Genomic DNA, 18,285 nt, shown 5'->3' on the forward strand with positions numbered 1-18,285 from the left:
ACTTTTCTCAGTTCATGGGCAGTTATTTTGTGCCTTGGTTTTTCCACACGCTTCTTGCGACCCTGTTGACTATTTTGAATGAAACGCTTGATTGTTCGATGATCACGCTTCAGAAGCTTTGCAATTTTGAGACTGCTGCATCCCTCTGCAAGATATCTCACTATTTTGTTGTGGGCAGTCTGAGGTACACCTGTGCACTACTCATGATGTCAGATCAGCATCCTGATGTGGCACACCTGTGAGGTGGGATGGATTATCTCAATATGGCAGATGTGCCCACTACCACATATTTGGACTGATTTGTGACCACTGTTTGGGAGGGATGGTTATATTGTGTATCTGGAATGAATTTTAGGTCTCTACGTCCATCCCATGGGGAATGGGAGCAGTAACAAAGGTGTTGCGTTTATATTTTTGTTGAGTGTATATATATATATATATATATATATATATATATATATATATATATACACACACACACACACACACACACACACACACACACACACACACACACACACACACACACATATATATATATATATATATATATATGTATATGGTCGCGACCAGTGAAGGCGCTGCAGGGAAAACAAGTCCTTTTTTTGTCTTGCCGCTTTTGCATGCACAACGGTGGGCCTGAGTGAAGATTTTGTTTTTTTTTTCTATAGTGTTTTGCCCATTTGGGGTCATGTGTCAGTTGCCGTCCCTTTTTAACCCGTGTCGATTTGTTCTTAAACGGTTCCCCACAGTGCTTGTCCTGTCACACGGGCAATCATACAGTTTTATCGTTTTTAATAAGATAAAGCTTTTTAATTGTTTTTAGCTGCCGCTGTTACTTTTATTTTGTATTCAAAATTAAACTCTTTTAACTGACTGTGCGCCTATGGCTCTGTCCTATTTTAAATAGGTACCTACCACGGGTCACACATAGAATATGTGATGGAGTGGAGAGAGAGTCTCGATATGATAGAGAATGTACAGTTACATTGTAACCTTGGCTCTCTGAGTGAGAGACTCTCTCTCTCTTCAGGCCGCTTGGAGATGCATCCTGATCAAACTATCACCAGTGTTTGCACAGCTGTTTTTTATGCACAAGCTGTGGAAGAAGTGTAAGAGTGTCTTAAAGAAATATCCACATGCCACGACCAAGGTCATACCCCGTACATATAGAACGTAACGGCGTGGAAATAGTCTTTCACTCAGAGAACAAAGGTTACAATGTAACCATATGTTCACTCAATGCTCAGTAAACATCAGGTTCACAGAATCTGTTACTTGTTTTAAAATATAGTCTACTCCATTTCCACCAAGCCTCTTACTTCCTACTTAAACACAATCAATCAGTCAATCAATAGTTATTAGTGGTAGTTTTTTAAAAGTGTTATAAGTGAACTGCTGTTATTTTGTACTTACCTGCAAACACACAGACAAAAAGCAGCAGAGTACAGCAGAGCGACTCACTCGCTGCAGTCATTTTCTCCTTTTTCCAGTTCAAACTCCAGCTGTTAAAAATCCAAGGATGCTGATTTTTTCAGGAACAAAATCTGAAACTGTAGATATCAGGTAACTGCTTTTAACAGTCTTTGTTTGATTTGAGGTTGAGGGTGTGTGTGCAGTGGAAAATCAGTTAGTGGGAAGGCAGGAGAGATGCATGTCTGAACATGAAAGTTAAATAACAGTGAAATAACAGCAGTAACTAGGAATGTGGGCTTGACCGAGGACCCAGTTCTGCTCCTGTTTTACATATATCATAAATACACAGAAAGTAACGAGGGAAGTGGAAGCACACGGGGAACACAGCTGAGGACAATTACACATGACAGAGTGGGGAGGACACGAAACTGAAAACGCTGACACCAAGACACGGATCTTAAACATAACACAGACAGTACACAGAGACAGCAGAAAGAGAGAGAGAGAGAGAGAGCGAGAACACGATTGAAAGAGGAGCAAAGCACAGTAACTCACATCACCATATACACAGTCGCACAGAGAGAGACACAGAGGAGAAATCTAATAAACAATACTGAACAGAATATCCTAGGAAACCTCAACATAATGCAAAATATGACAGAAAACGCAGGACACTTAAACTGTTGGGTCACAATGACCCAGGACCATGGCAGGAACATCAATGAGCATATGTTAGGTTTTATTACACTACCCTGCATTGAGAAATAACAATTCAGCTGCTTTCCAAAACATAACTAACCTAAGCCCATTCAGTGATGTCCAGAAAGTACTAATAAAATATTCTATCATGTACAGTTTTGCCCCCAAAATGTGATTTAAAAAAAGAAAACATTCAAAATCAGTTTTTTGTGCTTTCTCAAATCCTAAACAGTGACAGTTTAATAATCTGGAGACAAAACATCATCAGCACGTCTGATTCTTTGAGTAGATCTTCACAATATAACCCATGCTGAGATGGTTTAGGGGATTATTTGCCCATATCAGGTTAACTGGTTACCTAGCAAAATGAACAGGGTTTACATGGCCTACTGTACATAAAAAGAAGGGAGACTAACTGATCCAAATGCCTGCAGGGAAATTAAAGTGATATGACTTCATTAGAAATAAAAGTGCACATTTCACTGGTGCCTACAGGCACAGTCATGTCTGGGCTTGAGCTGTAGTTAGTTTCAGTCTCTGCTGGTTTAACAAACATTAAAAGAGAGCTGAATAAAAGTTACAAATGCTGGAAACTCTAATAACAAGATTAAAAGAACGTTTCTTCCTCTTTGACATCTTTGGTGTCAAAGGTCAAACTCAGGTACAGCCACAGATCTCAGTACAGATAGATATTCAGAGTATCGTCAGAGCAACAGCTTTAAAATCGATTGAGTACCAGGGCTCAATCTGTTTAACTGAACAACATCTTTAGAAACAAACATCAACAACCAGGAAGCAGCTTCACCTCTGATCACACACACACTCAACTCTACTCACTCACCTGGAGGATCAACACTCAGGTAGATGATGCTGATGGAGTTACCACTTAGATGAGCTCTGTTCTTTGACTTGTTTTGTCCTCTGACACGACACTCATATGTTCCAGTGTCATTAGTTGTCACATCCTTCAGAATCAAAGACACGTCTCCATCCTTCATCTGTCTGTCCTACAGATCCACCCGGTTCTTGAATGATGGATGCTGGCTGGCTGGATCAAAGTGCCCATCCTGGTACAAAAGGACATATGTTTGATTTATATCAGGTCTGCTCCACTCTACACATAACAGAGGTTGAACACTTCTTTCTACAGCAGCCAATCAGAGTGAGAATATGAGAGAGATCATTGGCTTACAGTTTTTTTTTCTTTCATTCTTTGTGATTCAGTGTCAGTCCTGCACTCTGTCTGCAAAGCATTCATGTATATGTTTAATCCACCTGCTTTCACTAAAAAGCACCCTGGGTCAACAGCTTCTGTTACTTGTAAATGAACCAAAAAGGCATGTGTTACTGCAGCTGTAGATGTTTTAGTGGCAGGACACTTACTGCACACCAGGGGGGAATTGAACTTGCGATTCACACTCCAAAAGTGTGTAGTTTTTCCACTACATGATCCAGCTGCTCAGAGATGAGATGAATTGTCTCAGTCTGGTGGGTAACCTTGGCCGACACTGCAGTGTTGCCAACTTAGCGGATTTGTCGCTATATTTAGCGAGTGTTCAGACCCCCTTAGTGACTTTTTTTTCTAAAAACCAACTACAGACAAATCTGGCGACTTTTTCTGGTGTTATTGGAGACTTATTTATGACGGCTTTTTGACGTGAAATAGCTCTTCTCAACAAGCAGCGGTGGTGTCGTGGGCACGTCGCCCGTGCCAAAGCACTCATAGGCGGAGGATATTCCTCCCCCAGCGGCTATCAGGGCAGCTGGGGGAGCCGCACCGGCAGATAGGGGCACCAATCACTGGCAGGGAGTATTGCAGGGGGAAATACGCTCTCACACCTGGGTTACCTGAGACACAATGGATGCAGTACAGGCACTCACGCTCCCCCTATGTACTCTATACACCCAGGTCCAGGCATCAAAACACCCAAAGATCTCTTGGACTGTGTAAATGACCTGGCACGACTCAGGTGTGGGATGCTGACAATCGTCTTTCTTTACATTTTGCCCAGCGCTCTGCTGGCACAGCCACAGTTGTATTTTCACACTGCATGTGCAGTTGCTTCACCCTCAGCTCACTTCTCTCCTCCTCTGGCCCCAGCAGCTACTGAAATAGTGAAGGTATGATTAGATGATGCTTGCTGGCTGTGACAACCAGCCTCCCCTGACACCACACCCTGAACCCACTGCTCCCCCCCTCCTCATGCAGCCGAGCCACAAACCACAGTCCACCACAGACTCCTACTAATAATCAACATGAACACGACAGAATTAATCAGCATTTTTAAAAGAACAATTCTCAAGGACACACATTTCCTGGCTGTCTTCGCTTGTTATCAGTTCCCAAAACACACTATTGATACATTTCCACGCATGAGCATTGTGAACACAGACCTCTCTACATTACCTGGGAACACTGGGTTGTGCTTTATTATCACAAAACACAAACAAGGTTTGTTTTTTTTTGACAGTTTCAACAATTTACTGGACAAAGTTACATGCAAGACAGAGACATTCCTGCCTCTGTCAAACAAAAGTGGAAAATATATTTGTTTTACATTTAATCATAATAAAGAAATAAACTGTTGGTAGATCAACGTTTTACAACGAATCATCCATCAGTAAAAATGTTACTCAATTCCAATACAACAAATTCAACTATCATATAAAAAAAATCCAACCCTGCAGTTGGACGCAAACTTTCTAATCTGACATCACAAAGTTATTCTGAAGCTGTAAATCTAATTAAAAACTCCCCAAAACTACTATGAGAAAACCCTTAAAAGGTTCAATGAAAAAAGAAAAATTCTTTACATATAAAATCAACAATCTTCACATTTCAGAAACTGGAACCAGCTTTAAATGTTACTAAAATAATGATAAAACAATCAATTCTCTAATCATTGACTAACTGATGAATCAACTGATATTGTTGCATTTGACAACCCACTACAGCAACTACAGAATAAAACCACTAACCAGATTGATTAAAGATTTCAAACATGCTGAATATGAAGAGTAGTATAATTTAACTCACATTATCAGCCATAAGAACAAATTAAGATTTATAATGATGTAAGGTATATAAATGTAAGTACAATTTGAATCAATGGGCCACTGAACTTCTCAGCTTCTAAAATGTAAAGCCTCATTTAGAAACTACACAAATATAGTGATCAGGGATCAACATGAACATATCTTCTCTGTCTATTTGACTTTAATCAACTCTGCACTGTCTCCAACTTCAGAAAGATAAAGTCCAGCATGGAGCGGCTGAGTGAATGTGGTCTGGACTCTGTGCAGGAGAGTCATGGTTTCAGAGACGCTGTAGAAAGACAGAATACCTGCTCTGTGATCCAGGTACACTCCTACTCTGAGGACCTGAGAGGAGAGTTCGGACATCGTTGTGCCAAAATTGAAAAATGTTTTTGTAACAATTTAATACCCAAGATTTCTCATTCCATCCAAAACCACATTTATTGAGGCCCCCTGCTCTGCTGATATTCTTGTATGTGACTGCTATAAAAACCATTTCCCCTCTCCACTCCACCTCCCAGTAACAACGTCCAGTCAGGCTCTCTGTACTCAGGATCTGATGGCATGAAGTGAATCTGTCTGGATGATCAGAATAAGACTGTTGTTGTTTCATTAATGTTACTTTTCTGTTCCCCTCAGATAATAACAGATGTGTGCTTGCTGTGTTTGGATCCAGTGTGATTTCATGTGAATATTTTAAGAATCCAGCTCTGGTCTTTGGCTCTGGTGGTGACAGTAAAACATCCACTTCAGTGACTGTCAGTGAGATGTTCGTCCATTCCTCTCTCAGAGTGTCCTGTAGTTTATCTCTGGTCTCTGACACAGCTGCTGTCACATCCTCAAAGTACCTCAGAGGACGAATATTGATGCTGGATGAGTGTGTAGACTCACTGAGTGCTGACAGTGAGGGGTAGTTGTGTAGAAACTGGTTGTGATCCTCTGTGTGTGAGAGCTGCTCCAGCTCGCCGTCTGTCCTCTTCAGCTCAGCAATCTCCTGCTCCAGCTTCTCCTGAAGCTCTTTGACTCGTCTCACTTCAGTTTCCTGCTGGGATCTGACCTGCTGCTTCACATCAGAGCTTCTTTTCTGGATGAGACGGATCAGCTCAGTGAACATCTTCTCACTGTCCTCCACTGCTTTATCAGCAGAGCCAATGATGGCCTCCACCTCCTGTTGAAGCAGCTTCACATCTTTCTCTCGCTCCTGGATTCTCAGCTGGATGTTTAGTCGTCTCACCTCGAGCTCCTTCTGCTTCTCAGTCCTTTCTGCTGCAGCTGGGACTGTTTCATGGCCTTTATGTGCATCCATTGTGCAGAGATAACAGATACTCTGCTGATCAGTACGACAGAAAATCTTCATCACCTCATCATCACAAGAGCAGATGTTCTCCTGGAGCTTCTTGGAGGGGGCCACCAGCTTGTGTTTTTTAAAGGCAGGAGACTCAAAATGAAGCAGAATATGTTTCTCACAGTAGGAGATCAGACACACCAGACAGGACTTGATGGCTTTCAGCTTCCTCCCAGTGCAGACATCACAGGCCACATCTTCAGGTCCAGCATAGCATTGCTCACCTGCAGCAGCTTGGAGTCCAGTATGCTTCAGCTGCTCCACTAAAGTTGCAAACATGACGTTTTTCTCCAGGACAGGCCTCGGTTTGAAAGTCGTCCTGCACTGAGGGCAGCTGTGGATTCCCTTCCTGTCCTCTTCATCCCAGAAACTTTTAATACAGTTCATGCAGTAGCTGTGTCCACAGGCTGTAGTCACTGGATCCTTCAGTAGATCCCAATCTTGTTTTGCATTTATAATAGCTGCTGTACAAGAAATAACCATGTTCTTTACATAAAAATAATTATTTTTTCATCTTTTTCCATCTGATGTGACGAACACTTTGTCCCCTTTACTGCCTATTAGGAAAATATATTTTCTAGTGCTTATTTGCTGTGTATTTTGTTTTATGCATTTAATAACAGGCCAGTATATTAGATGCCACCTTTTAGTTATAAACTGTGTCATAGGTCATTAGATTGCTTAGCAAGTCTGAAACTGTGCAGAACAGGAAGCTTTGTGCAGAGTTGCAGAGGACATCGTCTATTTTTATGCTGGAAAATCTAGAGAAATTCGGGAGAATGGTGGCTCCAGGAGATTTTCGGGAGGGGCACTGAAATTTGGGACTCTCCCGGAAAAATCGGGAGGGTTGGCATGTATGCATATTTGGTGGTGTTTGTAATGTGACAGAAGAGACAGAAGCTGGGGGATGTTTGGTCATTTGTTCTTACACAGGCTGTTGGGCAATTATATAATATGTTCAACCAAGTTTCCAAACCAAATTTGTGTAAAGTTGCAAATAAAAATAAAAACTCTATAAAATGCCTTTTTCTGCATCTAGAGACAATATTGTGGTTTCAGCGCTTTTACTACATGAATAGTCGCATCCTTGTTTCGACACACCTGAATCAAATGAATGGCTTGTAAGCAGGAAATTGCCACACTTGATAGCCTGCTGACGAGGTAATTCAACCATTTGATTCAGCTGTGTTGGAGTAGGGCTGAGTCTAAAAGCTGCAGGACAGTAGCTCTCGGGGACTGAACTTTTTTTTAAATTATTTGAACATATGTGTATTGTTTGTGTATTTATACACAAACAATACACATATGCTTTCATGCTTTCAATTGTGTAATTTAAGTGATCTAGGTAGCTCTGTTGTGGAAATTCAGTTTAACGCTAGCAACGTAGCTGTTTAGTTTCAGTTTCAACAATTTACTGGACAAAGTTACATGCAAGTTACATGCAAGACAGAGACATTCCTGCCTCTGTCAAACAAAAGTGGAAAATATATTTGTTTTACATTTAATCATAATAAAGAAATAAACTGTTGGTAGATCAACGTTTTACAACGAATCATCCATCAGTAAAAATGTTACTCAATTCCAATACAACAAATTCAACTATCATATAAAAAAAATCCAACCCTGCAGTTGGACGCAAACTTTCTAATCTGACATCACAAAGTTATTCTGAAGCTGTAAATCTAATTTAAAAACTCCCCAAAACTACTATGAGAAAACCCTTAAAAGGTTCAATGAAAAAAGAAAAATTCTTTACATATAAAATCAACAATCTTCACATTTCAGAAACTGGAACCAGCTTTAAATGTTACTAAAATAATGATAAAACAATCAATTCTCTAATCATTGACTAACTGATGAATCAACTGATATTGTTGCATTTGACAACCCACTACAGCAACTACAGAATAAAACCACTAACCAGATTGATTAAAGATTTCAAACATGCTGAATATGAAGAGTAGTATAATTTAACTCACATTATCAGCCATAAGAACAAATTAAGATTTATAATGATGTAAGGTATATAAATGTAAGTACAATTTGAATCAATGGGCCACTGAACTTCTCAGCTTCTAAAATGTAAAGCCTCATTTAGAAACTACACAAATATAGTGATCAGGGATCAACATGAACATATCTTCTCTGTCTATTTGACTTTAATCAACTCTGCACTGTCTCCAACTTCAGAAAGATAAAGTCCAGCATGGAGCGGCTGAGTGAATGTGGTCTGGACTCTGTGCAGGAGAGTCATGGTTTCAGAGACGCTGTAGAAAGACAGAATACCTGCTCTGTGATCCAGGTACACTCCTACTCTGAGGACCTGAGAGGAGAGTTCGGACATCGTTGTGCCAAAATTGAAAAATGTTTTTGTAACAATTTAATACCCAAGATTTCTCATTCCATCCAAAACCACATTTATTGAGGCCCCCTGCTCTGCTGATATTCTTGTATGTGACTGCTATAAAAACCATTTCCCCTCTCCACTCCACCTCCCAGTAACAACGTCCAGTCAGGCTCTCTGTACTCAGGATCTGATGGCATGAAGTGAATCTGTCTGGATGATCAGAATAAGACTGTTGTTGTTTCATTAATGTTACTTTTCTGTTCCCCTCAGATAATAACAGATGTGTGCTTGCTGTGTTTGGATCCAGTGTGATTTCATGTGAATATTTTAAGAATCCAGCTCTGGTCTTTGGCTCTGGTGGTGACAGTAAAACATCCACTTCAGTGACTGTCAGTGAGATGTTCGTCCATTCCTCTCTCAGAGTGTCCTGTAGTTTATCTCTGGTCTCTGACACAGCTGCTGTCACATCCTCAAAGTACCTCAGAGGACGAATATTGATGCTGGATGAGTGTGTAGACTCACTGAGTGCTGACAGTGAGGGGTAGTTGTGTAGAAACTGGTTGTGATCCTCTGTGTGTGAGAGCTGCTCCAGCTCGCCGTCTGTCCTCTTCAGCTCAGCAATCTCCTGCTCCAGCTTCTCCTGAAGCTCTTTGACTCGTCTCACTTCAGTTTCCTGCTGGGATCTGACCTGCTGCTTCACATCAGAGCTTCTTTTCTGGATGAGACGGATCAGCTCAGTGAACATCTTCTCACTGTCCTCCACTGCTTTATCAGCAGAGCCAATGATGGCCTCCACCTCCTGTTGAAGCAGCTTCACATCTTTCTCTCGCTCCTGGATTCTCAGCTGGATGTTTAGTCGTCTCACCTCGAGCTCCTTCTGCTTCTCAGTCCTTTCTGCTGCAGCTGGGACTGTTTCATGGCCTTTATGTGCATCCATTGTGCAGAGATAACAGATACTCTGCTGATCAGTACGACAGAAAATCTTCATCACCTCATCATCACAAGAGCAGATGTTCTCCTGGAGCTTCTTGGAGGGGGCCACCAGCTTGTGTTTTTTAAAGGCAGGAGACTCAAACTGAAGCAGAATATGTTTCTCACAGTAGGAGATCAGACACACCAGACAGGACTTGATGGCTTTCAGCTTCCTCCCAGTGCAGACATCACAGGCCACATCTTCAGGTCCAGCATAGCATTGCTCACCTGCAGCAGCTTGGAGTCCAGTATGCTTCAGCTGCTCCACTAAAGTTGCAAACATGACGTTTTTCTCCAGGACAGGCCTCGGTTTGAAAGTCGTCCTGCACTGAGGGCAGCTGTGGATTCCCTTCCTGTCCTCTTCATCCCAGAAACTTTTAATACAGTTCATGCAGTAGCTGTGTCCACAGGCTGTAGTCACTGGATCCTTCAGTAGATCCCAATCTTGTTTTGCATTTATAATAGCTGCTGTACAAGAAATAACCATGTTCTTTACATAAAAATAATTATTTTTTCATCTTTTTCCATCTGATGTGACGAACACTTTGTCCCCTTTACTGCCTATTAGGAAAATATATTTTCTAGTGCTTATTTGCTGTGTATTTTGTTTTATGCATTTAATAACAGGCCAGTATATTAGATGCCACCTTTTAGTTATAAACTGTGTCATAGGTCATTAGATTGCTTAGCAAGTCTGAAACTGTGCAGAACAGGAAGCTTTGTGCAGAGTTGCAGAGGACATCGTCTATTTTTATGCTGGAAAATCTAGAGAAATTCGGGAGAATGGTGGCTCCAGGAGATTTTCGGGAGGGGCACTGAAATTTGGGACTCTCCCGGAAAAATCGGGAGGGTTGGCATGTATGCATATTTGGTGGTGTTTGTAATGTGACAGAAGAGACAGAAGCTGGGGGATGTTTGGTCATTTGTTCTTACACAGGCTGTTGGGCAATTATATAATATGTTCAACCAAGTTTCCAAACCAAATTTGTGTAAAGTTGCAAATAAAAATAAAAACTCTATAAAATGCCTTTTTCTGCATCTAGAGACAATATTGTGGTTTCAACGCTTTTACTACATGAATAGTCGCATCCTTGTTTCGACACACCTGAATCAAATGAATGGCTTGTAAGCAGGAAATTGCCACACTTGATAGCCTGCTGACGAGGTAATTCAACCATTTGATTCAGCTGTGTTGGAGTAGGGCTGAGTCTAAAAGCTGCAGGACAGTAGCTCTCGGGGACTGAACTTTTTTTTAAATTATTTGAACATATGTGTATTGTTTGTGTATTTATACACAAACAATACACATATGCTTTCATGCTTTCAATTGTGTAATTTAAGTGATCTAGGTAGCTCTGTTGTGGAAATTCAGTTTAACGCTAGCAACGTAGCTGTTTAGTACAGGTGTTGGAAATGCGTCTGTGTATATACACCTTAGCTTAGGGCTGCCCTTTGCCATTTTAATACTCCATTGTAAAAGAAAAATGCTTTTTGTTTCAGAGAAAACATTTTCACGTTCATGTGGCAAAGATATTGAGTTTTTGGTGTTTGTCGAGAACAGTAAGTATTTCACAAATAAGACATTAAAAAAAAGGTTGTCTCAACCAGTTTTCAAAGCTGCCATTTGGATGTTTACAGTTTATTTACAGTTGAAAGCAATCCTTATTTACTATATTATTTTTTATGTTATATAAATTGCATAGGCGTTATTTTGCAATCATTTAAACCAGTAAGGTATATATCTGTGAAGATTCCTAGTCGTCTAGGTTAGAGTTATAGTTGTATACCTTAATTGTCTTGAATTTACTGAGGCCCAAAGAAGCAGCATATTAATTTAGTTTAATAATGAGACAATACATTGGCTTTAAAATGCCATTGTTATTTAAAACTGTACATTTCTTGTCTGAAGATCTAGTTTACCATTTCCCATCTTATTTCTTTTTTGTTTATCAGGACCAATTCAAGAAAACATTTCCATCGAAGACCTCATTCAGAAATATTTCAGAGACGGTTACTCCTATAATGAAACTTTGGACATTTTGGCCTCAAAACATAAACAGAAGATCAGTCTGACCACACTGAAATGTAGATTAAAAAGTTTATCACTGTCCCGAAAAAAAAACATTACTCACCTCGGTGCAATATTAGAAGAGCTGAAGGGACCTGGTCAACATTATGGATACCGTTTAGTATGGCAGACACTGCGTCAGAAACACCATCTTTCTGTGAAAAGGCATGATGTCATGGTAATGATGGCAGAGCTCGACCCATCTGGAGTCCAAAACGCTCAAGGAAAAAGTTTGTATGAAGAGTTTACGATTCACCTGGACATATGACAAATTAAAGCCATATGGTTTGGCTATCAGTGGTTGTATTGATAGCTATTCACGGAAGGTATTGTGGTGGTTTGCAAAGCAACTAACAGCAACCCAGAAGTCACTCAACACTACGTTCAGTGTGCTTCAGAGTTTGGAGTCATACCAGTGTGACTTCGCACAGACTACAGCACTGAAAATGGGACGATGGCAGCAATGCATTGTGCCTTACGATCATCTCATCAGGATTTTTTTGCAGGAGCTGCCAGTCATACGTATGGATCTTCAACAACAAACCAAAGAAATGAAAGCTGGTGTTTGTACTTCAGAAAACAGCAGTAGGTTTTAAATTGTTGCCAGGAACCACTATATTAACCAGATAAAAGTGTGGCTGTAATATATAATCAGTGATTCAGAAGCCTTGCTGTGTATCACACCGCCTTTCCTTTATAGCTTCAATGTGTAGCCATTATGTTACATAGAAGCATTAGATAGAAAATATAAACTGAAATAGTCAATAAAGAAAGTAAGATGAATAGAAATCTCATGGAAAAAAGAAACACTTGGAGAAAGTGCATGTTAGATGGTCATTTGTGGTATAAGAAAATATAACCTAACTAAAGTATCCAAAATGCACGCACTTTACATCAACTCAAGAAACAATTTCATAAACGTAAGAAATAGTAAGGCTTTGAAGCCTGGTGCTTTGTGAACTGACACTATGTTTTTATGTCTCTTTTATAACCCAGTTCTGGATGGACCTTTTGAGTGACATTAGGGAAATGCACCTCTTTAATGGTAGTCATGAACACACGTGCTTGCTGCGCTTCATTTTCATGGCTGTGCTTCAGAGGGATCTGGATGAATGCAAAAGGAAGTGGAACACGAACCTGATTCCCCCAGTTAGGTTGTCCATCTGGTAAACCGGATGTGATGTATTACCTGCCTCATGTTTGTATCACTCTTGTCAATTAAAAATGTGAAAAATCAAAATTCTGTAATTTAAGTAGTTATCACAAAAATGACAGTTTATACCACCTTTTAATCTATGCACTTGATCTTGGTCTGCTCATACTGTATGGTCAAAGCAGACACCACAGTGTTTGCACCACCAAAAATTTGGACTAAATAGCTCTACTTTTTTCACATGTTGATTCCAGTGCTACAATTTATAAAAAGCTGTTTGATATTATCTCCTTAAATGCATGACAAAAATGGGCCAATGTTTTCAGCAACTCAATTGTTCAAGATGGCACCACGAGAGGCAGCTAGTTACAGGAACTCTGACCACTTTCTATTCTATTAAATTCTATTCAATGGTTTTAAGAAAATGCATATGTTCACTTTAAGCATAGTTTTTGTTCCCCTACAGAGACAAGGATGTTGTAGCATTTTCCTGGTATTTTCATAGTAAAATTTTTTCTTGTACTTTTAGGTTGACGTTGACTGCTTGTGGGGGGGAGGATGTGGCAGCACCTGATGATCCTTTATTGTTTGGTCGTCTGAAGAATTCAAAAACTCTTCAGAACTTGGATGTGCTGTTGGGCCATTTCCCTGCTGACAAACGTGCAGAACTATCTGCATTAATTAAAAAGTATCCAACTTTGTTTAGAGACACACCTTCTAAAACAACTTTGATAGAGCACGATATTGATGTGGGTGATGCCAAACCAATCCGGCAGAGGTTCTACAGAGTCTCTGAGGAAAATAAATGAGCAGGAAGTTCAGTACATGTTGGAAAACAACATTGCAGTGCCGTCGTCATCAAGCTGGGCTTCCCCATGTTTGTTGGTTGAAAAAGCTGATAAATCACCACGTTGTTGCACAGACTTTCGTAAAGTAAATGCAGTGACCAAACCCGATTCTTATCCTTTGCCTCATATTGACGACTGTATTGACAGAGTTGGTGCAGCAGAATATGTGAGCAAGTTTGACCTGTTGAAGGGATATTGGCAGGTGCCACTGACTCCCAGAGATCAGGAAATATGCTTTCATCACGCCATCTGGTCTTTATTCATATACAGTCATGGGTTTTGGTTTATGCAATGCTCCAGCTACATTTCAGCGACTCATGAATATGGTTGTTAATTGGCTGAAAGGCTGTGCTGTTTACCTAGATGACGTGGTGGTATATAGTAGCACCTGGGAGGATCATCTGGATCGTATTCGCACTCTGTTTGAACGACTAGTTTGGGGAAATCTGACTATCATCCTGGCAAAATGTGAATTTGCAAAAGCAACTGTGACCTATCTTTGTAAGGTTGTGGGCCAAGGTTATGTGAGGCCGGTTGATGCAAAGGTGTTGGCTATCAAAGAGTTCCCTGTTCCAGTAACCAAAAAAGAACTCATGAGATTTTTTGGTCTGGTTGGTTATTATCGCTGTTTTTGTCAAAACTTCTCAACAGTGGTTGCTCCTCTGACTGATTTGTTGAAGACCAAAGTAAAATTTATTTGGTCTGCAGCATGCCAGCAAGCTTTTCGGGATGTAAAAGTTTTACTGTGCTCTGAACCCGTGCTCTTAGCACCTCGTCTGGATCAGCCCTTCAAGCTGTATGTGGACGCAAGCCACATTGGTGTAGGTGCTGTTCTAGTCCAAGTGTGACAGCCAGTGGGCTGGCCTTGTTTTGTTTTTTCTGTTACCTGTTTCTTGTAGGTAGGTGGAGCTGACCCAATTATAGATGCAGCACACCTGAGAAGGCAGTCCCAGTATATAAAGACATCATGACTAAACCATGGTGGGCTCTCTCTCTTCGCCTGGCATCCATCATGTTTATTTGAGGCTTCAGTTATGGCTTTTATATCATTTCAATTGTGTTTAAGTTTCTTCCCCTTATTTTCATTAAATATATCTTACAGCCTTTAAAAGCCTGTGTGTGGACTCCCATTTGCTTGTCACTTCCTTTGAGCCAGGTTGTGACAGGGTTGAGACTAAAAACACTTGCTGGGTTGTAATGCCAAGTTTCCCATACATCCCAGAACTGTGGAGTCCACTTTGTTGTTATCAGAAGGCAACACCTGCACTTTGGTTAAGGCTAAAAAAAATATGTTTTTTGCTTCAAGTAGAACACATTTATAGTTTAAAAAAAAAAAAAAAATACCCTTTTGTTTTTCCAAATAAGAATATCAGTTGTGACTGTGAGATCAAATAAATTATTTCTGCTAACAGATATTGTGAAGACTCTCTTAACCTCCACCTTAAATGCTAGACACGTGGTTGTATTATTAGCTTTATTAATACAGGTTTATATAAAAAAAAGGAGTAAAAACATTGTAACCAGGTCAGATTTATTGCTAACCTTAACAAAGAGGTGAAATACACTTTGCACTGACATACAAACTGTGTAAAATGTACAATAGCTATGAATATATCTACTCTAAATGCTGAATAGTAGTAAAAATTCTTTCTCAAGCTAAGGATACTAAAAGTAATCATTTAAAATCCCTGACATTTACTTTAGCATAGTAACTAAAACAAAGGCCTTGACCCAACAGACATCTAGCCAATTTTTTTAAACCAACCCTTTTTTTATAAGAACAAAGACACCGTTGAAATGACAACTATATTACAGTGTGAGGATCAAACTGTAAGTCAATCAATACAGACCAAAACCAGGAGAGTTTAACATTCCAAAGTCCATATCAGCCTGGAACTGCTTATTTATGTCATGCTAGGCTAAGTAACTCCACACTAGTGATGGGTCGTTCGCGAACGAAATGGCTCTTAGAGCCGACTCTTTGATGTGAACGACGCGAGCCGACCCCTTATCGCGAGCCGTCACGTGGGTTTTTTTTTTCCTTTCTCTCACCCTCTCTCTCTCTCGCCCTTTTTTTCCCGCTTCACTCTGCACGTGAGCCTTGTACTTTACGCTGGGCAGAGGGGGGAGGGGCGGTAGTTACACTCAGTAGCACAGGAACAGAGCCAGAGGGAGAGAGAGAGAAAGAGAGCCAGGGACAACAACGTCACATTAGAAAGGTATAGTAATCATCCACAACTATTTTCGGTTGCAGATGATAAAGGATTCAGAAAGTTTATTCATGCAGGCCCATATGACAGAGAATATGCATCTTCTTTTTGTTTTCATATTATAATTTATATTTAATTGTGTTGTGGTTTGCAGTGTTTTGTGTTGTTTTCACTTTAAATTTGTAAAAGGAAAAAGCTGAAAATTTAAATAGTTAAATGTTGAAATGTGAATAGTTGATTTTTGTATTATATGATTTATTTATTACATTTTATGTGGAGTGAATAAATAAAAGTATATTTACGGTGGCTCCTAGAGACAAAGCACATACAAACTTCAAATCACGTACGAACTCTGAAGCATGTACAAACTCAGAAGCACGTAAAAACTCAGAAGCACGTAAAAACTCAGAAGCACGTAAAAACTCAGAAGCACGTAAAAACTCAGAAGCACGTAAAAACTCAAAACACATACAAAAGACAACAGAAGTGCTCCAGGATGCTGGGCGCAGTGTTGAGCTTTTGTTATCTTGTGGCTACACAAGCCAGCAAGTACCAACGACAGGATTTGGTGTGTGGTAGTAACAGGTAAATTAACTTTTTTTTAAAATTATTTGAATATTATATGAGTGCCTGTGTATACACAAACAATACACACATGCTTTTAATTGTGTAATTTAAGTGATCTAGTACTTTGGAAGTTCAGTTCATGCTAGAAATGTGTTTTGGAGTTTGTACGTGTTTTGTCTCTAGGGGCCACCGCATATATTTATATATAAACATATATAAATAAAACCACTTTTTTTTACGTTAGTAATTCCTTTTGTGCATAATTTTATATTATTGTTAATAATAAATTAATTAAAGCAACAAAACAACCCGAAGAGCCGGTTCGGAGCCGAAAGAGCCGGCTCTTTTTAGTGAGCCGAGCCGAAAGAGCCGGATCTCTAAAAAGAGCCGGAAATCCCATCACTATTGTACTGGGCTGTTTGCATTTTCATTAATAAGAGTTTATCTTTATTTGGGTTGAGTTTATTTGGGCGACCGTGGCTCAGGGGGTTGGGAAGCGCATCTGTAACCGGAAGGTCGATCCCGGGCTCTCTGTCCTGGTCGTTGTGTCCTTGGGCAAGACACTTTACCCTACCGCCTACTGGTGTTGGCCAGAGGAGCCAATGGTGCGATATGGCAGCCTCGCTTCTGTCAGTCTGCCCCAGGGCAGCTGTGGCTACAACCGTAGCTTGCCTCCACCAGTGTGTGAATGAATAGTGGCATTGCAAAGCGCTTTGGGTGCCTCGAAAAGCGCTATATAAATCCAATCCATTATTATTATCGCTACAGTTTTCATCCTGTAGATATACTCTCATTTCTGCTCTGACATTGTCATTTAGAAGACCCGTTCTAATGGACTGAAAACATTGACTTTGAACATGTTATTTCTTGTACTTTAGGCTGGAATGGGCACGCTCAGATGCAAAAATAATTTTTTGACGCAAATCCAGCACTCTAATCAGGAACTCAAGTGGTGTTTCATTTGCCCCCGGGGAACTTTGGTTAACTGCTGATACAGTACTGTTGCATCCGTTTTTGCATAATGGGTTTTTAGAACTTGTCTCAGTCTGGTCAATGTGAGATCTTTTTCCCTTCCAAATAGCGTTTTAACCCAGGACTGATGGCACGTATGACAGCCTCCACGATCTCAGCTTCAGAGTAGCCCGTTTTTAAGCCGCTTTCCATCTGGTGCTCTTAAGCCAGCGGTCCCCAACCTTTTTTGCGCCACGGACCAGTTTATGCCCGACAATATTTTCACGGACCGGCTGTTAAGGTGTCGCAGATAAATACAACAAAATAAAACTAGTACCTGTACCGAAAAAAAGAAGATTTATTCATAACACACATGAAAAGACCGCGCCTCCACCAGCAAAACCAGCACATCATTTAGCTCCAGAAGCACCGACACTCCTTCATCCTCTCGTTGCAAAAAATCTTCTCATTCAGAGAACTGGCTAATAAGCTTAACGAGACAAAGTTTGACATTGAATGACATCCACAACAACCACAACCCGTACACAGAGGTCGTATTGACAACAACACTAGATGTTCAGTAGATGTTGAAAAACAAACGTAACCTGTGGGTTACGAAACAACCCTTTCAACGGACCAAAAGTGGACATCCAAAAGAATGCCATATAAAAAA

The 18,285-nt window shown here is 40.3% G+C and overlaps 2 protein-coding genes across 2 annotated transcripts; both read right to left on the reverse strand.

Annotated features, from left to right (window-relative positions):
• Nucleotides 1–3,835: 3,835 nt before the first annotated feature.
• On the reverse strand, nucleotides 3,836–6,979 carry LOC146635325 (tripartite motif-containing protein 16-like). Its single transcript, XM_085350086.1, has 3 exons — nucleotides 5,561–6,979; nucleotides 5,460–5,496; nucleotides 3,836–3,963 (listed from the first exon to the last, which is right to left on the reverse strand). Exons 1-3 carry the CDS (start codon nucleotides 6,977–6,979, stop codon nucleotides 3,836–3,838), a joined length of 1,584 nt encoding a protein of 527 aa, XP_085206212.1.
• A 1,666-nt stretch (nucleotides 6,980–8,645) lies between these two features.
• LOC146635326 (tripartite motif-containing protein 16-like) lies at nucleotides 8,646–10,302 on the reverse strand. The gene is made up of 3 exons (XM_085350087.1): nucleotides 8,884–10,302; nucleotides 8,783–8,819; nucleotides 8,646–8,680 (listed from the first exon to the last, which is right to left on the reverse strand). The coding sequence occupies exons 1-3, from the start codon at nucleotides 10,300–10,302 to the stop codon at nucleotides 8,646–8,648; spliced, it is 1,491 nt and encodes a 496-aa protein (XP_085206213.1).
• Nucleotides 10,303–18,285: the final 7,983 nt, after the last annotated feature.

Source organism: Diplotaxodon limnothrissa, linkage group LG3 (genome assembly GCF_057381915.1).
Source record: "Diplotaxodon limnothrissa isolate DT_005_m linkage group LG3, D_limnothrissa_male_GT1.1, whole genome shotgun sequence".
Classification (NCBI taxonomy): domain Eukaryota; kingdom Metazoa; phylum Chordata; class Actinopteri; order Cichliformes; family Cichlidae; genus Diplotaxodon; species Diplotaxodon limnothrissa.